Source organism: Petaurus breviceps, unplaced genomic scaffold, assembly GCF_028583685.1.
Source record: "Petaurus breviceps papuanus isolate PSGF00001 unplaced genomic scaffold, PetGlider_PUasm1.0 128, whole genome shotgun sequence".
NCBI lineage: Eukaryota > Metazoa > Chordata > Mammalia > Diprotodontia > Petauridae > Petaurus > Petaurus breviceps.
Window position 1 is genome coordinate 11,814,401 of NW_027185664.1, and position 25,982 is coordinate 11,840,382.

Below are 25,982 nucleotides of genomic sequence, written 5' to 3' on the forward strand. Positions count from 1 at the left end.
AACATAACCCTAATCATTTGACTTTCAATACAAAATTCAAGTTGGAACTGTACAAAGAAGAAAACAAAAAGTAAATTTATCCTGAGGAAGCCAAGTTCAAAATCTCATAGTCTGTCAATTCCACATTTTATTTTTTCCTCTAAAGACATTATTATTTCTCTGACTCACATCTAATTCTAATTTGATAAATTGCTATTATTCAGTCATTTTAGTCCTGATGCTTCATGATACCATTTAGGGTTTTCTTGGCCAAGATACTGGAGTGGTTTACCATTTCCTTTTCCAGTTCGTTTTGGAGATAAGGAAATTGAGGCAAATAGGATTAAGTGACTTGCCTAGGGTCACACAGCTAGTAAGTGTCTGAGACTAGATTTCAACTCAGGTCTTCCTGACTCTAGGCCCAGTGCTCTTTCTATCCTACACCAATTTGATAAATTACTACAACTCAAAATTGGACTTTTAAATGAATACCTGACATACACTAATCAATATACATCTCAAACTCAACTGACAAAGTCTTGACGTCAAAGAAATACAAAATTGAAATAGACACTAAGAAACTAGACAACCGACTTGGAAATCACACCTCTGTGGACTAAGATAAGTTAAAGAATAAACTAAAATAAATGAAAATAAATGTGTATAAAAGAGCCTCATGCCTGAGTAGGTACAAAGTTATCTATACTATGTATCCCATAAGGCTTTGTTTCAGAGAGCTCTGTGGTCTTTCGAAGAGGCTACTCAGGTCACTTCCAGGGGCCAGTATACAGGGATTGCAATATAAGAACATTCCCAAGAGCATGGAGAATTTTATAAAATGAGCTGAAGAGAAAGTAGAGGATGAAAAAGACTTAGATCTTACATTGCTCATCCCTTTTGGGCAAGAGTAGATGTCACAAGAATCAATAGTCCTCAGATAGTGATATATGAGATTTGGTTCTACCCCTGGGGACCTTACCTGTGAGTTATACCTACATCATGCAAATACAGTTTATCCTGGCTAAACATGACATTGGGAAGCTTTCTCCTTCAGCTGTAGTTCCCATTCAGGAGAATCATACTGTTAGCCTTAGTCCTTCACAACTCTGGCACTGAGATTCCCAGAAAATTTTAGGAACTCCAGGTTTACTACCATACTCCACTGAATTGTTCTCACTTACATCTGTTGGAGAAGCAGGAGAGCAAATTGAGAACTGGGAAAACTCCCTGTAAACTTCCTGGATCTCTCTCCTGTGGTGTGAAAAGGTTAAAAAAAGGGGGGGGGCAGGGAGAGAAGGACTAGACACAATATGGAAATAAAAATGTTGTTTCCTCTGGAAACCCATTTGAGAATATCCCCTTTTGTAAATGGATGGATGAGGAAGGATTTTCCTTGTTATTTCTTTGCCTACATTATTTAGTCGGATGTCTTTTGCTTTGAATTTGTATTCTTCTAGTTGGTTTTGATTAAAAGAAAATTCAATAGGGGTTTGATATTTATGGTTTTTAGGGGTATTTTGACTTAAAACATTCTGTTGACCTATGTGGTTATTTTAAGAAGGTTGAAAATTGAGGGAGGTACTCAGGCAATACATACCTCAGACTAGATGAAGAATTTGGAAAGTTTGTATAGTAAGTTAAAGAAGTGAAAATAGCTAACTCAGGTTTTACTCAGTTTTTTACATAGACTTTATGAGGAAGGGGAGGTGGATGGTGTAGCAGAAAGCACCCTAGCATCCCCAGGATGGCTGCTAGCACAGGTTCTTAGATCTGCTTTTCTAAAGGAAAGCAACTCAAAATGGGTTAACAATCTTACTTTAATCAAATATGTATCATTTACCTAGTCCAGGGGAAAAAGGTCAGTACCCCATAACTTCAGAGAATACAAACAGAAGTTACAAGCAGACAAATAAATACAGACAGAGAAACAGATCAGCAGACAGGGCTTCCAGCTGTCTGATCATTACATCCATACCTAGTCAGTACCCAGAGAGAGAAGCACCAACATCTGGGTTCTTAAAGCCTGGGGGGCTCAACGGCTGCCCAGAGTCTCATCTGGCCAAATCACAAAACTCTTCCCAAAGTGAGTCCCAAATCAAAACCTCACATCAGAGTATATATAGCTTTTTCACGGGTCAGACAATGTCACAACCCTCTTGACCCATTACCCAATCACAAAGCAACAAGGTGTGGGCATTCCTGAAAAACAAGCCTCCCACCATAGGCTCCATGTGACCACATTCAGCCTATTAGAGGGCAGAGTATATTTTCAAATTAGGGAAGGTTCTCAGATTCACTTAAGCCTATCAAGGAGCCAAGGGGTAGGGAAGATCTTCAGATTCCCATTCCCATTACAGATGGTCAGCTTTTTAAGAGGAGAGAAGAGATTCCCGATATACAAGTTGAAAAGTGTGCTAGTCTACCTCCATTTAAAGATGGACACTATCATGGAGAGAAATGGGAGTGAAGGCAATGGGAGCTATATGGCTACAGTGAATTTACAGTTAAATGGATGGGCATAATATACACACACACACCTGAAGAATGGTCAGTCTAGCAAATGAATGATTTTGTCAAAATCATATACTTGCTTTTTATCTTGGTATTAAAAGGGAAGTCAGGAACCAGAAGCGGAGAATCACAGCAATGAATTCCAGGAGATATGAGCAGAAGGAGTAGTTACATGGAGGCATAGAACAGTGATGAATCATGATGTACGATACCAGAATAGAAGGCATATTATAGAGGAGGAGCCCTATGGATTTGAGAGTTCTAAGGTGTCTCATTCATTCTGTATTAAATTGCTATCTCACATCTGACAAAATTTTCAGAATTGGAGAGTTGGAAAGGGTCTCTAAAACCAGCAAGTCTAACCCATAACTGAAAGGAAACCCCATTATAACATATCTAGGGGTCATAGACCCTGCTGCTTGAAAACCTCAAAGGGGGAATTAACTGTCTTCTGAGGCAGCCCCTTCCATTTTTGGATTATTATGTTCAAGATTCATATATTTATGAACTAATTTTCCCAACTGAGTTTCCGGTCCAGTTGCATGTCATAGTCTGGGCAATATATATATAATGTATTTCTATCAAATAAATTTAGATTGATCTTTTTCAAATTTGCTATGGATTTCAGAGTTGACTCTGCAATGCTGTGCAGCTCAATGCAATTAATCCAGTTGTTCCTGTGGATAGACCCATCTAGTGAGTTGCTTTATCAATAGGAAATCCTTCTTTGCTTGAAACTAACACAAAGTATCTTCTATGATACTAGCTAACATTGTAGGTGAACATAAATCTTACTTAACCCCCTGTTTGATGGATTTTAATCGCTGGAAATTATTGAGTGAAATTATTTTAATAGTTATATCTGTCATAATGTTTTGTATGATTTTGATGTAGGTGTGAAAATACAGTGTCTGCACTGTATATCCTTTCAAGGATGCCCTTTGTTCTATAAGCTTAAATATTTTTTTAGATCAATAAACTATAAACACAATAGGATCCAATATTTGTGGGTTTATGACTGTAAATATATGGTCTGCTATAGAAATTTGTCTATGAAAGGCTGCCTTTTAATTTTTTCATTAAGGATACCTTTATTGGGTACATAGATCATTCTCATGAACGTTTTATAGAGATGAGAAAGAATGGATCAGTCAGCAGATCTTGATTCAGAACAAACAAAAATTTCAGCTAAAAGACTGAATCTAGTTGTCAAATCCAGGGACATGGCAGCCAAAGGCTGCATCAGTTTAGAGATTAGAGTAAAATTCACTTGGAAAATATTGGGGAAAAGGACAACAAGCAATGTTACTTTGTACAACAAACTAGTGCAAATCATTTGAGGAGTAAAGAGGCCTGCAGAGAACTATGATAGGCTGTTCTAAAACTATTATTAGTAAATAAAAGAGGAAGAAAGGTAATAGTCATGAAATGGAACAGTTCTGATGACTTTTGTAGTAATCTGTTCTCATCTGTAATAATGGTAATTCCTTAGTACTCCAAGTATTCGATGAATAAATGTCATTAGCACTTAAGACTATCTGTCTAGGAGAGCTGCTTGACCTAAGTATAGTACACACAAATCTTTAAGAAGGGATAAAGGGGGAGAAGACGAGTGGAAATGATTTTATAGACATCCAGAGATTGATTTCTAATAAATCTGAAATAAGGTTAGGTTTCAAGGATTAGGGAAAGGGGACTGGGAATCATGGAGGGAGGTTTTTAAAAATAAACAAGCAGGGGTAACTAGGTGGTGCAATGAGTAGAGCACCAGCCCTGGAATCAGGAGGACCTGAGTTCAAATTTGGCCTCTGACACTCAACATTTATTAGCTATATGACCTTGGGCAAGTCACTTACCCCCAATTACCCTGCCTTCCTCCCTCCAAAAAAGACAAAAAATAAACAACCAAAAAAGACTGATAAAAGCATCAGCAATTGCTGACCTAAAACTGGTTTCTATATTTAATAAAACCTCTTTCTATAGTGATCTTTTATAATGATGATGGTGATGATGATGATAAGGATGCTTAAAATTTATATAGTGTTTAAGGTTTTCAAAGAACATTACAAATATCTCGCTTTAGCCTTAAAACCTCTTTGAAGTAGGCATTATTATTACTCCCTCTATTTATACATGAGGAAACTATTTAAACATGAGGAGACTGAAAGAGGTTAAGTGACTTTTTCAGGTTCATACAGTTAGTAAATATCTGAGCCTGGGTTTGAACTCAGATGTTTCTGATTCTAGGACAAGTACTCTATCCACTGTGTTGCCTAGCAAATTTCAGTCATGTTAACATATTAGTGATGTTATTTTTCTTTCAGGTACACTTTGAGTTTAAATGGTAGCAGGGTAGATATGAAGCTTAACATAATGGAATAGATAATACAGCATTTTAGATTGTTGACATGTAGTCCATTGAAAAAGATATTTTGAAGATGGAACTCATTTAGCTCACTGAAATTCTATACTACCTATTCTGCTTTTACATAAAAGAGATGATGCCATCTTTTTTTTTTCTCTCAAGGGAATGAGGGATTCATCCTTCACTGTTAGAGGATTTATATTTGTACTACTTTATTTTTGAATGAGAATTTCCAAAAAATCAAAGACTCCCACTTATTTGTCTAGTTTTAGAAGCTCTGGAATATAATGGCCTTGATACATGAGGTGTGACCTGCCACTTGTCTCAATCTATTATTCTTTGTGCTGCTGGTGGTGAGTCTTATCTCTTTCATACTTGTGGCTAAAAAATTCTCACTCTGCTTCTGCATCCTGGTTTGAATGAAGGATACCCTGCCAAGGTTACAAGAGTAGAGTCAAACTCTGGCTGCTCATATTAAACTAAACATTCTCTTTAAACAGGGTTCAGATTGGACCCTTCCTCTGTCAGATGATCTTGCCTACCTCAATTCTAAAGGTCCAATTGGCTAGAATACTGGCTACCTAAGGATGATATTTGGGTAACAGAAACCTGGGAAATTCTTGTCCTAAGAGTCAAACAGATTGTCATATGGATTATCAGACTGCCTCCACATATCAGGTTCTGCAGACAGAGGATGAATTAGTGAAGAGACTGGCAATGCATCTTGTGGCCTTGCTAAGCCTTGTCTCCCCAGGAACTAAGATTGCTGAGAACTTGCCTTGTGTCAAGATGAAGAAAAGACCTCCATTTGGATATTAAGTGCTGTGCTTAAGCTTGTTGTAACTCTGGGATAGATTCAATTGTGATCCAGAGGTGGGGAACTTTTGACCTTTTTGTGTTCTATGGTTGAACAAATGAATGTACTTTACTTATGTTTGGAAACTAATCTCCATTTGAGAAGAGGGGTTTTGTGATGGACTAAATGAAGGTACAGCCTAGGGGTGGAGAAGTATTAAGAACAGAGACTTTGTAATTGATTGAATGATTGGAAGGTCCTGGGGTGGGGTAGTACTTGGAGATTATTTAATCACACTTAGCAAATGCTGTATTTTGAATGATGTCATGTTTTCATCTTCTCTGTTCTTGGTTTGTCACTGAGTAAAATGGAGAGCACCTATGCTGGTATATTGAACCTTGGGAAGTTGCCTTTCCTTGGCATTACATTACACCTCTCTTTTAAAGAACTGAGTAATACTTTTGCCATCTTTTCATTTAAAGTAGTTCAATACTTCAATGATTCATGGTATATTGGCATGCATATTCCTTATACTGATGCCAAGTGCAACTTCTCTATCTCTCAGTATATGCTCTTCTAGAATTGCTGTAGCCAAAATAATTCTCCCATGGTGTTTAAACTTGATTATTCTCTCCAAATTTAACTAGTTATTTCTTCACAAAAAAGATATACAATTCAAAAATTAATCAACAAACTTTTTAAAGCACCTATCATAGGTAAGACATTATGTTAGGTACTGGGGACACAGACAAAAATCCAATATTCTCCGCCCTCGAGGAGTTTCTATTTCATCAGGAGAGGAAGGGGAATACATACATATACACATACATACATACATATATACACAAATATGTCTACAGTCACACAATTATATCTTCAAAGAAAAGGCAGAATTTCTATTTTATCATTCTGAAGAAAAGGAATAATTCAAGGAAAAAAAGATCAATATGATGACTAACAGTGATGTTAACTTTCAAGGTTGTGAACATTATATAGGTGACTGATGAATATCAACAGTGAGTTATTAGGAGAGAATTTGAATACTTGGCTGGCAATTTGTAGAAAGTGGAAGTTTCATAAAGGATCATAGCTATATCCATGGTCAAATAGAAAATTAATCTACCTTCCCCTCAGAACAACTTTCATGTGAAAAAAAAATTAGAGTTTTGCATGAACATGCCTTTCCCTTTTTTTCATCTATGTATTCATTCACATTTGTTATTGTTGTTATATTTGTGGTTTTTTTTCTTTTTGGAGGGGGAAGGCAGGGTAATTGGGATTAAGTGACTTGCCTAAGGTCACATGACTAGTAAGTGTTAAGTGTCTGAGGCCGGATTTGAACTCAGGTCCTCCTAACTCCTGGGCCAGTGCTCTATTCACTGTGCCACCTACCACCCCTATATTTGTTGTTATTATTACCATTACAGAAAAGGTAGTTTTCCTGGGTCATGCTAGTTATTAATTGGCAGGGGAGACACAAGGAACAATTTGAGGTTAATAAAAAGTTTATGGCTTAAAACCTCATCTTTCAAGCTCTGTGAGAAACAGTTGGGAAAGATAGCATCATTTTTTTTGGAACCTTCCTTCTTCTCTAACCCAATCATGTCTAGAATTCTTTCCTGCCATTTTTCTAAACACTTTAATACAATACCTATGAGTTCTTGATACAATTGTTGGGCAGGAGAGCGTGAAACAAATAACCTAAATATTATTTGGGGAAGAAGTATGGCTTATGGGATAGAAAGAACATTGGGCTAGGGGCCAAGGCAATCTAGACTCTAGACCAGTTTCTTTCTCCAGCTAGCTATCTGACCTTAGGCAAATTACTTACTGTCTTTTCACCTTACTTTCCTTAAGTATAAAATGTGGAGGTTTAATTAGATGATCTCTAAGGTCACTTCCAGTTCTAAAATTGTATGACGATCTAATTTCTTTAAAATCATGATAACCCGAGTTGGTGACATTTTCAACCAATATAATCTTCCCCTCTTCCCTCTGATGCTAAACCTGTTAGAAAATTGCTGTGCTATTGCTTCCATTTTTCAGTCCATAAAATACCAATACACATTTATCATTGTGTTTATTCTATATTGGCCATGGAACACAAGAAAACTGTTAAATTTAATCACAAACAACCTCCTGGGAAGAGTACTCAAAATTAAAAACAGCACTTTAAAATTTAGCTGACATGGGTTCCCACAATAAAACTGATAGCAGCTATTTAAAATCCTTGTTATATCTCTGAATTACTTTGTTACTGCAGATGTCTCATTATCCTAGGGAAAAAAAAGGAAGAAACACCTGCCTAACAAACCGAGACTTGGAAAAAAAAAAATTAAGTATCTACACCTGAATATTTAAATCACCTAATTAAATCATTCTGGTATTCTTAAATTTCTTGCAGCCAAATCCACACACAAATGTGTCTTATAATGAGATTTTAAAACCATGGTCAAATTTTGCAGATTTAAATATCAGGGACCATTGTCTCTTCAATAGGATGTATGACTTCCGTTTACTACTAAGTGTATGTTGTCATCATGATTCCCTAAATTTACCCTAAGGAGGAGTCATAGCTTTGCTCTCTCCTATCAATCCATAGGACATTTTACAGACTCAAGGCTCCCTTACAATCAGGACATTCTTCATGTTCTCCCCACAAGCCACTGCTACAAGCTAGCAAAACAAGGAAAAAGTTGATATTACCTTCACAAATATTATTGTCACTTAAATCTTTAAGAATAAAGAGGGTATCTCATGGCTTCTAAGAGTGTCTCAATTACAAATGAACCCTGACATACCATCACTCGATGGCAGGTAACCCGATTGAAACTTGATTTTTTTTTACCTTTGCTATCTCATCAGGATGAACATTCTTCTACAACATAATTACATGCTGTCAGAATTAGGGAGTAACTATATGACAGAAAGACACTATAGTTATGAAGATATAATCATAAGAATGAAAAAGAGACCCAGAGGTCTTAGAACTGGGTCTTAGAGGACTTGAGTTTCATTTCAAGGTACCAAAAATTCAGTGAGCATCTATAGCACATGCACTCATCCAGTAATAAGAAAACATTTGAACTCATTAGCTCAGATAATTATTAATTAAATGGCAAGAATAATTAGTTAAAATACGAAGGTACTAAATGGTCATGGTCAAATTTCAGGTGGGCTTTTCCTTAGACCACTATACCATCTTCCTCTGCTCTTAATGTTCATTCAAGGCAACCTCATCAGCAGTTTTTGAGGGCACTTTTATTATACCTGCCTTGACCACAAGAGTTGCCAACTCTATATCAGAAGAAAATTCAAATTATAACCCTGTTCAGCAATTGCTTTTGAAGAGGAAAACAATTTATAATCTTGAATTTGATCATACTAAGCTTAGCTGAATTTATCTCTCCCTATGTGCCAACACAGTTCATTTGCCAATTTAGTTCATCTAACATAAGAGGAAACACAATGTATAACATAATATAACATCTAATATAACATACCAAGAAAATGTGATACAGAAGGATATAGGAAAGCTCTCCTGATTTCTGGTAGCATAATATCTCTTGGTAAAAGGTGCTGATTCCAATGCATCCCTTTCTTAGTAGCTAGGTCTTAGTTAGTTGCCTGAGCTATGTAGAGGACATTAAGTGTATTTCGCAGCATCACAAAGCTAATTTCATGGGTAAGATTTGAAACCAGGTCTCCTATTGCCCTATCCTAGCCATCTATTAACTATTCCATATAAATACCTACTATGATATATACTAAGTCATGGAGATCAGTAATTTAATATGGCAGAACTCTCTCAGTTCATTCTGTATCTCCTCCTGTCTCCTTGCCCATTTCACTTCTCAAGCCACTGTTATTCATTAAATATATGAGGTATTCAGCATAAGCATGTATGAATGTATACACACATTTATAATATGAATTACAATAGCAAAGTCTGTGATTATTACCCAAACTAACCTTAACTATAACTTCCAAGGAGGGATTGATGAGTTTTGATGATAGAGGTAGCTAGTGGTAAAATAGATAGAGTGTTGGGCTGGGAATGTGAAAGACCTGAGTTCAAATTTGATCTCAGACACAAGCTGTGTAATTCCGGGCAAGTCACTTAATCTCTGCTTACCTAAGTTTGCTCAACTTTAAGATAAGTATAATAGTACCTTCTTTGAAGGACTCTTGTGAGAATCAAATGAGATCACATTTGTGAAAAGAACTTGGCACAGTACCTGATTCAGAGTAGCTATTATATAAATTCCTGGATTCCCTTCTTTTTTTTGGGACATGTAAAGTTCAAGGTGATAGCAGGGGAGAAATTGGGGTTATTATCATGTAAGCAGCTGAAAATAGAGGAGGGAGAGAGGCTAGGTGGTGCAGTGAATAGAGCACTGGCTCTGGAGTCAAGAGGAACTGAATTCAAATGCAGCCTCAGACACTTAACACACACACGTACACACACACATGCACACACACTAGCCATGTGACCTTGGGCAAGTCACTTAACCCCAAATGCACTCTCAAAAGACAAAAAAGAAAATAGAGAGTAATTGAAACATGAAAAATGAACCTAAGTGTCAGAAGACCCCAAATCTACTCAAAGTTCTATGCCTAACTAGATATTTGATCTTTGCCAAATCTCTTCAAGCCTCAATTTCCTCACCTAAAAGTGTGGGTGGGTAGAGGTGGGAGTCACTCCAGTTGCATCCTTCAGTTTCTATGATACCATAGTGGTTAGGGAACTGAAGATGTAACAGAAGGAATTAGATTTGAATCCAAATTATGCTCCTTCAGCAAACACACATTAAACATGTATGATGTGCAGGACACCATGGTACATGGTAGGGATACAAAAAACAAAATGAAAAATGACACAGTATTAGTGAAGTCACTTAACTACTCTGTGTTTCAGTTTCATCATGTGTATAATGATGTGATTTGGACTAAATGATCTATATTATTTTTTTTCCAGTTCTCAGTTCTCTGATTCTATTTTTTTTTGTTTCCTTATTTCTCTCTTACTGCTCTCCTTACTTTAACATATGAGATACCATAATAAGAATGTCTTCGAAGATTTGGTAAAGAAAAAAGTGTGGTGGGAGGGGAGGGAGCAGTTAGATTAGATGAATCTAAGGCCATTACCACTTCTAAAATCCTGCAATTTATGTTCTATGTTGGAGAAAAAAGGAAGATTACCAAGACTAGGTAAAGATACAACTTTGATGATTTCTGTTACAATAAACTAGATGTTTGGTGCTTGTTATATTTTGTTCTCTTCTTAGCATATTGATCTCAATTATGTGCTTCTTTATCTGCTCTTTTATCAGCTAAACCTTGGGAGAATCTTGACTCTACTGTGACTATCAAGATAACATACAGAACTCGATTAACTGTTTAGGAATTCCTCAGATGGCTGTCTTCAGGATTCTGCCCAAGTCATGACAAACCATATTATTTGTGTTCAGATACTCTGGAAACACTCATATAACATGTTTAGATTCATTATACTGATCAACTTGATAATAACGAGTCTCATGGGACAGAGAATAGCTATCATCAACTTATACAGCAATGTTGTCTCCCATGAGTTTTCAAAGTGTATGTATTTTGTTGGAAGAGGTAATGCATGTGTTGTCCCCTCCAACTTCCCACCCTCAAATTATGTGGAAGGCAAAACAAGTGTCAAAAATGCATTGCTAGCGTGGTTAGGTGGTGCAGTGAATAGAGCACCTGCCCTTGAGTCAGGAGGACACGAGGTCAAATCCGGCCTCAGACACTTGACATACTTACTAGCCATGTGATCTTGGGAAGGCCACTTAACCCCAGTTGCCCCTGCCATCCCCCCCTCCAAAAAAGCAACACAAAAAAACCCAAACAAATAAAAAGTGCATTGCTTTGGCAGCATATGTTGGACTGGATGAAATTTATGTCAGGTGCCAATTAGATCATATGAGTTTGGATAGCCTTTCTGGTTCTGAGATTATTTGATTCTCTGAATATTTGCCTGGTCATATAATAACATGAACATAAACAACTTTGAACATAAATACTCCAAAAGTCTTCCTCTGTTTCATAGAAGAATATGAGAAATCTGACTCCTTGAGGACAAAAGAGGAGTGATTCTTTATTTTGGATAAGATGCTCAAATGTATACTCTGAGAGGAAGAGGGTAGGAAAATCTTTCAAATGGTACATCCCTGACTCGCCAGAGACAGACAGAAAGAAGAATATGATCTAGTCAATTAGACTGTGGTATTGAATTCAGAAGACTGGGATTAGAGTCCCAGCTTCTATACTTACTGACTCTATGATTCTAATTATTTGCTTCACTTTTCTAAACTGCAGTTTTGTCATCTACAAAATAGGTCTGTTGACTCTTACCCCATCTACTTCATTGATCTATGGTAAGAAATTGTTTTGTGAACATAAAGTACATATGAATGTATGCTATTTTTTTTCGGGTTGTATAATATTGAGATATAACATGCCTTATGTAACAAAAGTAGCTTAGTTGTTATGAGTCAATGCTTGAATTTTTGAATATTATTTCAAGGTAAGACCCTAGTGATTTTAAATAGTTTATGGAAAATTTATCATAGGATCTAGATCTTGAGACAGAAGGGCTCTTGGGGACCATACTGTCTAATCTTCCTTTTTTAGCAGATGAAGAGGCAGACTCAGAAAGGTTAAGAGATTTGTCTAGTCACACAAAAAGTAAATCCTGAAAGAATTCAAACTCAAGTCTCACTGACGCCAGGTCCAGTGTTCCAAGCAACAAACCCCTTCTTGCCTCCTAATCATAGCTACCTTCAATCTTAATCCAGCATAGGGGGAGTCAATTTAAATTTGAGGGTGCTCTGCCTGGGCATGGCGGCTGTTAGTAATAGATGTCAGTCTGCTTTTATCCAATCTAGGGCCTAACTACTATACTGGCTGCAATATCGTATACTATATTATACTAATTTGGCTGATTGTAGCCAATCTGGCTAGGGGGTGGGGAGAGGGACTAATGAAAGGACCTGAAGAGATTAGAGATCAGTAAACTAAGACCCAGCTGAGATAATGTGCCCAGGAACCAGCAGGAGTCTTGAGAACCAGCAGAATAACTCACTCAACAGCATCACACAGTGGCAATGTCACACCCATTAGGAAGCAAACCTATTGAAATCATTTCTATGATATGGTTGGATGACATGGGTGGTCCTGCCATGTCAGAGTCATCAATGACTTCTCAGTGTCTGTGCCTTAGCCATAGATATTCCTTATGTAGATGCCCTTCATGTGTGACTATTCTTCTCACTTCTGGTACAAATAATTGTGATAGAATACATACTGTTTTATGATGAGAATGTTCTACTTTGACATCTTTGCCTTCATTTCAAACTAATTATATCTTCCAACTGACTATAAAATAAATGTATCAGTGGAGGCTCATGAACTATGGTTTTCAGACAATATATAAATAGATATAGATAGACAAACAGAGACAATAATTTGAAAAAGGAAGAGGGCAGATGACCATGGAAGGCTTTCAAATGAAATAAAATGAGCTTTAGGATTTTAAGAAAGAAATTTTAAGAAGCCATATCAGTGCATAGAAGGTATTTAATCTAATTGAATTAAATTGAATTAAGTTAGGAAAATAGAGAAAGTAATACACATTAAACCTGCAAAATGCCAAAGCTTGGGGATTAAGATAAATTCAGAAGCTAAATCTGTGATGATAGCATAATGTAGACAAAGAAGTAAAAAATATTAAGGTTGTGCTTGTTCAGGCCAATTAATGTTACCCTACTGGTAAGATATCAATGTTCCCTTAAAAAGAAAGTATATAACATTCACAAAGCACTTAATTCATCAAAATCTTTCCAGAAGACACCATATGAACACTGACCTGTGAACAAGTACCAGAGGTTGTTTGGCTCTAATGTTTCCATTTCGCCTCGGCGGGTTGTCTTTCTATGTCGGATTTTATAACCAGTAATAAATCCATTTTGTGTGCCTGGTGGTGGAGGTAGCCAACTCACTTTGATACTCTGTAAAACAAAAGATGTTAATGTGGAAAGTTGATCAGAGGAAAGGAAGCAATGCAAGTTTCAGAGGAAATACAGAGGGGAAATGATAAGTATTAGGGCCTTGTTGATGTTTAGTTATTTTTTAGCCATGTCCTACTCTTCCTGACCCCATTTGGGGTATTCTTGGCAAACCTACTAGAAAAATTTGATGTTTCCTTCTCCAGATCATTTTACAGATGAGGAAACTGAGGTGAACAGGGTTAAGTGTCTTGCTCAGAGTCACCAAGTTAATAAGTGTCCAAGGCCAGATTTGAACTTACGTGTTCCTGATTTCAGGCCTGGCACTCTATCCTTTGTACCACCTAGTTGCTCTATTAAGGAGCAGTTTCAAGCTTTTATGTTTGTTTAAGTTAAAAAAAATGACATGACAATTAGAGATATTACCATTTATCAAATTCCCAAAAGGAGAAAAAAGAAAGACCCAATTAAAAACAAATGAAGAGATCTCAAGAGGCCATCAAATCCATTTTGTAGATGAGAAAACTGAAGCCCCAAAAGATTAAATATATTGCCCCTGATCACCCAGGTAGTATTTGATAAGATTTAAACTTGACTCCTCTAATTCCAAATCCAGTGCTCTTTCCATTGCTTCCCTCTACAATTTTTAGATGAAAAAAAATAGTTGATAAAGGTTAGTCATGAATATATTGACAAGAAATATATCTGAATAACACAAGTCAGGATTATATTGGCTCCACTAGAGCAATGAGCATTGGAAGGGAAGTCAAGGTAACTGTCCTACTTCTACCTTTGCCCATCTATGGGTAAATTGAATGAGTTACTTCCTCTTTGGAAGTCTTAATTCCCTCACTTATAAAAGAAAGATCCACAGGATATCATAGACCTAGTCCTAAAAGGGATTTTAGAGGCCAATTAATCCAACCCCCTCATTTAACTGATCAGCAACTGAGGTCCAACGGTTAAGTGTCCTAGGCCATAGAGGAAGTAAGTAGCAGTACTAAAAATTCAAAACTAGATCCTCTGACTGAAATCTAGAGCACTTTCCACCATGTCGTGATACAGTCAAAAACTACTAGACTGAGTGATCCTTTCCAAGATTATAATTTAAATTTATAATTATAAATTAGGTTTATAATTATATGTAATTATAATTTCATACAAATATAATTATACATTAATTTGTAAGTTTATATTTAATCAATAATTAATTTATTATAAATATGTAATTCTAGATATATAATTTACAATATATGAATTCATTAGAACTATTCTATCTATAAATGAAATATTGTAGTATATTTTGAATATGAAAAGAGCAACAATGTTTAATAAATGGCAGACTTTCATCATTTAAATGATGGCTATTTTTAGTATACCCATTTGAAAAGCAAGTGTGGTATTCACAATAGTTAAAAATTACTATAAATTTCCCACTAACTCTAGAATATTTTATAATGCTAATGATTGCTTGAATATTATTTATTTTTAGACAGCAATTGTTCATTATTATGTTTGATAATTTCATAGGCTAGTATCAATTTTCCCCATTTATCCCATGTACTATTAGTACTTTTCAATGATTTTCCTTGTGTCAGAAGTTCAAGCTCTTGCAGAGTTACTCTTTTATTTGGATTTCCATCTTTGGAAGTAGGTCTTTCAATTGCTTTTCCCATTCTTCTCTCCTGTTCTCATTTGTCGTTAGATCCCAGATAAATGTGTTTGGCTCTCTTTTAAAAATACTTTTGCATTGATTTCCAGCATATGCAAGCTGATTTAAAGCTATGGCAATGGAATTCTTTAAGTTCAGTTCACATTTCTCAATTTCTCAAGAGAGGATATAGCAAAAAGCCTCAAATTATATTGTTTTGAAAAGTGAATGTCTATTTTATAAATGATCACATGACTAAAAGTTTATAGACACTCTATATTAAAGAGTAATACTTTTAACCCTGCATTCCCTATGGAATATGTTCCATAGTCACTGTCATAGATAGAAATCTCCCATTACTTCACTAAGCTACCTAAAATGATCACCATTAGGGGTGAAAAAAGATTTACTTTGAGTATAATCTAATCTCTGTGGAGTGATTTAAGGGTATTATTAAACGTCTTAACTACTGTTAACCCTATAAGCTTCTTCTATGATGCCTTGGATTAGAAACTGTTATTCTCATAAAAATGATAAAAATTAAAAACAAAATTCATTCAGTATTTAAGCAAGTCCTGTGCTTGATTTGCTTAGCACGGTGCTTGGCACATAGGATATAATAAGTGTTTATCGAATGACTGGAGTTAAGAAGATTTGCCTCTGATGTTTACTATCATTATGACCATGGACATGTCATTAAATTTCTCTGACTTTCAGTTTCCTAAACTAAGGCTAATAAGACTTTCAGTGTCTATCTTGAAGAGTTGTGAGAATTAAATACAATAATATGAAAATAAAGGTTTTACAAAAAATAAAGTACGATATCAAAGTTATTTTGATGAATCAACATCCTCCCCACAAAGCTAATATAAAGAAAGAATTGGTTAGCCTTAACTATAAGTCATTATAATTAAGAGAAAAGGCAAGTTTTTTTTAAACAAATGAGTTCAGTGTACTTAACATAAAAAAAAAACTCCTATAGTAATTATATCTGTTTTATTCTGCAGTGCTACTTTCTTTTTTTTTTTATTTTTCAAATGCTTTATTAACTTCTGGTTTACATCACTCATTTCTGCCATATTTTGAGTTGCAAATTTTCTCCCTGTTTTCCCCCTACCCACCACCCCAAAATAGCAGTTACACAGGATATCCCCTCCTCCAATCTGCTCTCTCCCATATTTTCTCTCATACCCCTTTTGACTTCTCCAGTAGCGCATGCCCCAGTGCCTGTATATCTTATTTTCCAATTATGTGTAAAATAGTGTTATATAATAATAATAATAATAATAATAAATATATTTAAACATTTGATTTTAAAACATTGAATTCCAGATTCATTCCCTTCCTTCCTCGTCACCCACCCTTACTGGGAAGATAAGCAGTTCAGTATAGGTTGCACATGTTTAGCTAATGCAAAACATTAACATAGCAGATATATTGTAAAAGACTGACCTTATTTTCCTCTCTCCTATCCCACCTCCCACTTGTTCTATTCTCTACTATGATCCTGTCCCCTTTCAAAAGTGGGTGCTTCCAATTTCCCTCCCCCCCAGCCTGGCCTCCCTTCCATTATCCCCTCTCCCATCTCCTTCCCCCCCTACTCTCCTGTAGGGTGAGATACCCAATTTATTGTGCATTTCATTCCCTTCCTGAGCCAAATTCAATGAGAATAAGATTGACCCATTCCCTTCTGCCTTCCTATTCTTCCCCTCCATTGTAACACTTTTCCCTTGCCTCTTCTGTATGAGATAGTTTACCCCATTCTGTCTCTCCCCATCTCCTCTCATTATATTATTCTCTCACCTCTTAATTTCACCTTTTAACTATCATCCCTTCCTAATAAATTGGTCCTGTGCCCTCTATCTATGTAAACCTGTACACATATATACACACATTCACATATGCATCCATATGGCCATATACCCTCATATATAGACATACATATATTTCTATTCCCTACAACTATTTTCATACTGAGAAAAGTTTCATCAGTTACATTTATTGTTTTTCCATGTTGGAATATTAATAGTTCAACTTTGATAAATTCTTTATGATTCCTTTTCCCTGTTTACCTTCTCATACTTCTCTTGCTTCTTGTATCTGAATGTCAAATTTTCTAGTCAACTCTGGTTTTTTCATCAAGAATCCTTGAAAGTCCTCTATTCCACTGAATGACCATATTTTCCCCTGAAACACGATACTCAGTTTTGTTGGGTAAGTGATTCTTGGTTTTAATACTAGCTCCTTTGACCTTCAGAATATCACATTCCAAGCCCTTTGATCCCTCAGTGTAGAAGCTGCCAGTTCCTGGGTTATCCTGATTGTGTTTCCACAATATTCACATTGTTTCTTCCTGGCTGCTTGTAATATTCTCTCCTTGATCTGGGAATTCAGGAACATGGCTATAATATTCCTAGGAGTTTTCTTTTTGGGATCTTTTTCAGGAGGTGATCAGTGGATTCTTTCAACCTCTATTTTGCCCTCTGGTTCTAAAACATCAGTTTTCCTTGAGGATTTCTTGGAGGATGATTTCTAGGTTCTTTCTTTGATCATGGCTTTCAGGTAGTCCAATAATTTTTAAATGATCTCTCCTGGATCTATTTTCCAGGTCAGTGGTTTTTCCCATGAGATATTTCACATTGCCTTCTATTCTTTCATTTGTTTGTATCTGTTTAACAGAATCTTGATTTCTTATAAAGTCATTTGCTCCAATCTAATTCTGAAGGAATGATTCTCCTCATTGAGCTTTTCAGATTCTTTTTCCATCAGACAAATTCAGCTTTTTAAGGCATTCTTCTACTCATTGCCTTTTTGAGACTCTTTTGCCATTTGAGTTAGTCTATTTTTTGGTGTGATTTTCCTCAGTCAGGCTGTTGACTCTCATTTCGTAATATTATTGCATCGTTCTCATTTCTCTTCCCATTTTTTCCTTCACTTCTCTTATCTGCTTCTTAAGGTCCTCTATGACCTTTAACCAGCTCATATTTTCCTTTGAAGCTTTTGGTGCAGGAGTTCTTACTTCACTGTCTTCCTTCTGTTCCATGCTTTGCTCCTTTTTGTCCCCAAAATAGGACTCTAATGTTGGGTTCTTCTGTTTGCTTTGATTCCTTTGCCTGGTCATGTTGCCACTCAATTACTTGACTTTTGGGATTTTTGCCACACTAGGACTCCGCTACCAGATAGGGGAGCTTCGTACCAAATGCTGAGGTTTTGTCAGCTGCCGGAGGTATTAGTTGGGTACCCTTGCTGAATCCTCCCACTCTTTGGCAAAGCTTGACATACACCCCAGGACCTTCACCCTATACTGCAATCCAGATCCAAGCAGGTTAAAGCAAGAGTGATTATCCCTCAGGTTGCTTGGTCCCCCTACACTCTGCAGGCCAGGAGCTGAAGCTGCCTCATGGGGGTGGCTGCACAGCTTGATTCCTCAGCGATGTCTTGCCCCAGGGTCAAAAACCTACATATTCCCAACTACTGGATCCCAAAGTCCACAGTGCACTGGCCTCTCACTTTGTCCTTAGCATCTATGTGTTGATAATTCTGGAAACAGCCACAGCTGCTGGTGATCTGGAGTCCCTCCCACCGACAGCTGGTCAGGCCCACCCTGGGGCTAAAACCTCTGGCTCATGCAGGCCTGGGCTTGGCTCCCAGAGTGCTGCGCTGGCCGATTCTTGCCCGCCTGCTGGGCTGTCCTCAGCAGGAGGTTAGCTTCTCTGTGTCATTTTGTGGGTTCTGCAACTCCAAAGTTTGTTCAGGGTCCTCTTTTACAAGAATTGGGGTAGGTGGAAGCCGGAGCCACGCAGAGGACCTGCTTCTACTTCGCCATCTTGACTCCACCCCCAGCCCTATATTTTTTAGAAAATTATTCCTTAAATAGTTAATAAAATTTTGATTCTTTGGTTATTCCTCATTATATTCTTGCAAAGCTCTTTAGTTGGTGACTCAGGAATCAGAGGTACAGAGAGTAAAGATCCATATCAAAGTCATATAGCATTTCTGTACCAAGGTAAGCCTAAGTTTCATTTCTAAATCAATTTGATATCAAATCTTTGTTCTAAAGAAGTTTTCTTTAGTGGGAATCTTTCCAAAGGAATATATTTCTAAAAGTAGAAAAAGAAACATTTACCTGCCAAGTACACATATAAGGCATTTAAACAGTTTATGGAACCTGAGGAGCGTGTTGGTCTTCTAAGAAATCTCCATTGTATTACACCCATGTTCTGAACTTAAATGTTCTTACTGGCATGTTCATTGGACTCTAACTAAATCTTTCCAGGAGCAAGGACCATGACATAACATTTAAGTTATCTGCTCCAGGAGCGTAGACACCAAGGGCTAATGAAAATGGTGCATTATTGGTAAAATGTATAAAATGCTAATTTATCTTCTGATCCTTCAAGATTCATAGAGTTTTTATCATGAATATGCTTTTATAAAAATAATATCTTGTGATTAGAATGTTACATTTCTTTAGAGATTTGGGAAACCATTTCTCTAGTTATAAAAAAAGTAATGTACACTTTGCCCTTATGCTGACATCGAACTAGACCTTTAATAAATCAGCCAATTAATAAGTACATGTTGGATTTCTAATATTTACACAATACTTCAGAGTTTTTCCATAATAACCCTGTGAGGTAAGTATTGCAAATATTATATCTATTTTAAAAGGGAAATTAAAGCTATGAGAGGTTAAGTGATTTTTAATTTATCCATTCAACAAGCATTAGGCACATGCCAAGTGCCAGATACTGTCTTAGCCACTGGGGTCATAAGACAACTCACCTCTATTCTACCCCCCACCTAACTACAACTACAGTAAATAGTCCTTGCCCCCAGAGAGCTTACATTTTATTTAGAGAGAAGGAACAAGATAATAAGATAAATAAAAACGATACACAAAATAATGTGAGGGGGAGGGCAGATCAGGATATGCCTTGTAGAAAATGATTTTTTTCCTTGCAAAGTTGCTAATAATCTCATAATTGCCGAATCTGTTTTAATTGCCCTAATCACCTTTTCTCAAACCTGATCCTTCTTGACTTCTCTCCAACACTTGACACTGTTGACTTTTCTTGGAAACTCTCACCTCTAATTGCTGTCAACATTGCTCCCTGCTGGTTCTCCTCCTGTCTGACCTCTTATTTCTCAGTATCTTTTGCCCAGTCACCATTCATGTTACTCCTATTAACTATGGGTATTCCCCATAGCACTGCCCTTAGACCCCTTCTCTTTTCTCTTTATACTTTCATTTGGTGACCTCATTTCTCAAGATTTCAATTTTCAACTTTATGAAGATGATCCTTAAATCTAAATATGCAGCCCCATTCTCTCTCCTGAGCTATATATCCCGTGTCCCAATTAAACTGTTTATTACATATGTGCAACAGGATGTCCTGTACACATTTCAAAATTGTCACGTTCAAAACAGATCTGATTATCTCCACTTCAACCAAAAATAATCCTCTTTTGAAACTGAGGAAGAGAGGAAGGAGTAGATTCCAGGCATGGCAGATAACTTGTTTAAAGATTCAAAAAACCAGGGAAATTGAATACTATGTTCAGTGAAAGGCAATTAAACCAGTTTGGCTGAAAAGTAGTATATGTAATGGAGAGTAATGTGAAATAAGCTTCAAAACATGGGCTGGAACTAACTGCAGTGGGATCTAAATGACAACCAGAGTAATTTTCATTTTAACACAGGGGCAATTAGAAATCAACGGAGCATCTTCAGTAACATGGTCAAGCCTGTTTTGTTTTCTTTTTTTTTAAGCATATCAATTTGTCAGTGGATATTGTATTGGAAAGTGAAGAGGTCTGAGGCAGGCAGAACTATTAGGAGGATCTTGCTGTAGTCCATGCAAGAAGAGATGATAGCATTCATTAGGGTGATGGTTGTGTGACAGGAGAAAAGCAGAAATGTATGAGATGTTATAGGGAGAGAATGGATTTTATTGTTTTTTAGTCATGTTCTGATTCTTCATGACCCCATTTGGTGTTTTCTTGGCAAAGATACTAGAGTGATTTTTGCCATTTCCTTCTCCTTTGCCTTTCCTTTGCCATTTCCTTCTCCATTTTACAGATGAAGAATTGAGGTGAACAGGATTAAGTAACTTGCCCATGGTCACACAGCTACTAAGTGTCTGAGGACAGATTTGAACTTAGATCTTCTTGAATCAAGGCCCAGTGCTCTATTCACTGTACCAATTAGCTACCCAAGAATAGATTTGACGTGGCAATTGACTTGATTGCCTGGACTTGGTAAAAATCAAACTATAATAAGTATCATTACTAGGATGTGAGTTTATTCCAGTTTCTCACTTTAATCGTGTATACATCTTGGTATTTTAGTTTAAGGGTATTTCTTCTGTAATTCAAGTTCAGACATCTAAAGGTAACAGTCCTGTCTTTTCCTTGAAACACATAAACAGAGAGGCATAATATGTCCTTTGTATCATGTATGAACTAGTTCATTTTTATTAGTTGCTTTTGTTTGCTAACTACCAGTTAATATTTCTGGCTAATCTCTAGTTTTCAAAGAAATTATGACAAAAACACTGTGATTTGTTCTTTATTATATACAACTATTCTCTGATTTACAAGATGTTGAGAGCCAAAATATTTGATTCAACACTCAGATTATGCGGAGAGCCAAGGAGGTCTGATCCAGGACTCAGATACAATCTTGTCAGCTGTTCTAAAGGAAAGCCTTTCAGAGGTGGTTTTCAAAAGCTTGCTCCTGGTATGCAAGATGCACTACATTTAATATGCACTACATTTAAAAGGTTGTTATTTGAATTTTGAGATCAAAGGCTCTACCCCAAGACTTTAGTCACCTATAACAAACCCTTAATTCTGTGCTACTTCCAGCATATAACAGACTAAGATGATGATAAGAAAACTTGAGTCCTGTTCTTTTGTCTCATTTGCTCTATAAAAACCATGTCCTAAGAATCAGTAAATGGAGTTCATAGTTCTTCCTTGAAATACCCACATGGTGTGATCATTTCTTATTCACATCTAGGATCATGCTTAGTGCTGGACACTGAGCAACCCACAGCAGCAGGATATATAATACTTGGATGCATGGTTTCCACTGACAATTTCCTTTTCCTTATATCATATTCAAGGCTTTTTCTTCTTTTCTCAGTGTTTCTGATTGATCTGAAATTTATTGAGCTCATGTTACTGGAAATAGGCAACTTCTCCTGGTGGTTTGCAAAATAATTTTGAAGAGGGGGACCTGACAATTGTATTTCCATATGAACTAAATGTCAGGTACTTATATTGAATATTCTCTGGAATCACTTCCATGTGACTTGGAATATTTTTCCAGACATTTTTCTTCTATAATTTCTTGCAATATGGCATTTTTTTTTTTTTTTTTTTTGGTTCATTATTAACTGCCTTTTCATTTCTCTTCCTGGCCAATGATCCTCAGATTATCTAACAAAGCACTGTTTTTATTTTTAGTTGCTTTAAGTTATAAAGACTTTTTGTTCTATCAGTTTTGCTGGTTTATTTGTTGCTGTTCTTGTTCTCATATTTTTTGTCCTATACCCATTTTGTTTTCCATCTCTGCCTTTATTTTGCATAACGCCACTGTTTTATCAAGAGTTTCCACAATTTGTTTTACATCATTATTTTCCTGTTTGAATTCTTCTTTCAGGAGATTTTTTCATTGCCATTTTAATAGGTTAATTTGATTGACATTAAGTTTCTGAAATACTTTGTTCATTTTTCTGGTAGTTCTCTGCTCATTTAGCAAGTTTAGTTAATGTTGATAGGTTCACCTGGATATTTCTTGAGCATTTATTCATTTTCTTAGGGCCCAGTTTTTGGTTTGCTCTTTTGTGTTTGCTCTATCCCTTCTCTTTTCCATTGTTCTTTTACCTGATGGTGCATTTCTTGATTTTTTAAGGTGAAACAGGGGAGTAGTGACTAAGCAGTAAATTACCACTACATTCAGATTTCCTGACTATGGCTTCAGTGGTCAATTCACTATCTACATAGCACATGTGCTCAGCAATATGCTATATTTTCTAGATTTTTTCCCAGCATTTTTTCTTCCACTGTCTTTGTTATTTTAATGATCTAATAGGGTTGTAGCAAAAAATAAACTTGGTAAAATGAATAAACTAAAATTATGATATTCCAAATGGAAATAGTAGAAATACTAAAAAAGGATAAAGTGTCCTTTCATCGTGACATTTTAGTTTTGCACATCCCAAAAGTATTATTTTCCCTTTCGATATTATAAATATTCAAGAACTTTTGACATATGAAGTTGGAAAGGTGGGAATTCTAATAAAATTGATGTCCTTGAGTTGATGTGGACAGCTGTTATTAATGATGACATAAGACCATGCTAGTGAAAGCATTTCTGTGAAACCTTTTCAGAATGGAAAATCTGATTTTATTCTATAAAAAAAATTTTGTTTGTGGTCTACCAAAGCTAGAGTTATATACACTTTGAACATTATTTGTTTTTTAATAAAATTGTTCGAATACATGTTATGGGTCAGATAAAAGAAAAAAAGAAAAAAAGCAAGCGCTACTTATATTGAAGAAAGGTTATATGATTGTGGTCACACTGAATGACTTTGAAACATTAGACCAATTCTTAAATCATTTTGTTAGATCCATTCACCATACAGGTCCTATTTTCTCAGTGGCATTCAATGGTCACATCTCACTTCATCTAAATCATTCACACATACAGTGAGAAATATCTTCCAGCATATGTTCCATTTTTTATGTATCCCATTTCTTATAATACATAGTTCCTGGCCAAGACAGACTGATAGTTCAATCTAAATTAGTATTGCAAAATTGGCATGCTTGATTTTTCTGGCTTCCTCTCATCACTCTACTGTTCATATTGTCTACACAAGGAAACTACTGGTTTGCTCTGTTTCACGTAAAATGACTCCTATCAAACTATGACCTAGAAGTTAGTAGTCCCCATGTCAATAATAGTTGCTGTGATAGGGAAAGGAAGAAAAGTAAATGAAGAAATGATCATATTACAGGCATATCTACATATGTTTCTGCAAATTATGAACACTATAGAAAGCAGATGAAAACATGTATGGAGAAAGATATAGTGTTGTCTTAGTTTACAAGCATGAATATGGTCTTTTGGGGAATTATGGGAAATTTTCCAATGCAGTATATATTTATGAATTATGATCTAGTGGAGAGGAATATGGAAGAGAGTCCTGCATACAGTATGTAGCTAATAAATATTTGTTGAGTTCATCAGGACTCATTTTTACTTCTATTTTCTTCCCTTCCCCACCTTCCCCATAAGTGTAGAAGGCAACACCACTTTCCTAGTCCCTCATTCTTGCGACCTAAGACATCACCCTGTGTTCCTCACTATCCCATTCCCTCCATATCCAAGCTGTTGCCAAGGCCTAGAATTTCACATTTGTAATATCTCCCACATATGCCTCCTTCTCTCCTCTGCATTGCTGCCACTGTACTGCAGGCCCTCCTCACCTTATGCCTTGATTACTGCAATAGTGTGCTCATGGGTCTGCTTACCTTAAGTCTCTCCCCACTCAGATCCACCTTCATTCAGTCATGAAAGTGATTTTCCTAAAACATAAGTCTGATCACCTCACTTCTAAATATCAGTGGCTTCCTACTGTCTTCAGGAGCAAATACAAAACGCTGTTTGTTAATTAAAGCACTTCATAACCTAGTGCCCTCTTTTCTCCCTGATATGTACTATTGCATCCAGTGACGCTGGCCCCCTGGCTGTTTCAAGAACAAGGTCCTTCATCTCATGGAGCCAGGCATTCTCTCTGGCTATCACCCATTCCTAGAACATTCTCCCTTCTCCACTCCCACCAGTGACCTCCTTGACTTCCTTAAAATCCTAACTAAATCCCCATCTTCTAGCTTCCCTTTTTATTTTAATTCATTTATTTACTTTTAGTTTCCAGCATTCAGTTCCACAGTCCCTTGTGCTCCAGATTTTCTTTCCCTCTTCTCCTTCCCCTCCCCCTCATGGTGGCATGCAATCCCATATAGGCTCTGCCAATACTTTCACATTAAACATTAGTAAAGTTGTAAAGAAGGATTAAAATCAATTAAATTCCCATCTTCTAGAGGAAGTTTTCTTCAATCCATCTTAATTCCAATGCCTTTCCTCTATTAATTATTTCCAAATTCTTCTGTATATAGTAGCTTGCTTTGTGCATGTTTGTTTAAATATTGTCTCCTTTGTTAGATTGTAAGTTACTTGAGTTCAGAAACTGTTGCCTGTTTTTGTATCCTCGTCACTTGGCACAGTGTCTGACAGATACTAGGCCATTAAAATATTTAGTGAATTGAATTACTGAATAAATATTATGAATTATCAATATATGCTACAGGAATGGGAATTTGAATATCTTCCCTGTTCCTTAATAGACTTAGGGGGTAGTTTGAAGACCTCCCCTGCTGTGAAGATAAAAACTGCACAGGAAGCTTCCCTTCTGTTAAAGTAAAGTCTGCCCCCTAGAGGGCACAGGAAGCTTCCCTGCTGTGAAAGTAAACTCTGCCCCCTAGAGGGCACAGGAAGCTTTTGTGAAAGTAAAGTCTGCCCCCTAGAGGGCACAGGAAGCTTCCCTGCTGTGAAAGTAAACTCTG

At 36.4% G+C, this 25,982-nt stretch overlaps 1 protein-coding gene across 1 annotated transcript in view; it reads right to left on the minus strand.

Moving 5' to 3' along the window:
- The window catches only part of DCC (DCC netrin 1 receptor), a 1,052,419-nt gene that overhangs the window by 257,041 nt on the left and 769,396 nt on the right, over positions 1-25,982 (minus strand). The window contains exon 14 of the mRNA XM_069102085.1: positions 13,552-13,693. Coding sequence (XP_068958186.1) covers positions 13,552-13,693 — 142 coding nt within the window. The remainder of the gene's footprint in view (positions 1-13,551; positions 13,694-25,982) is intronic.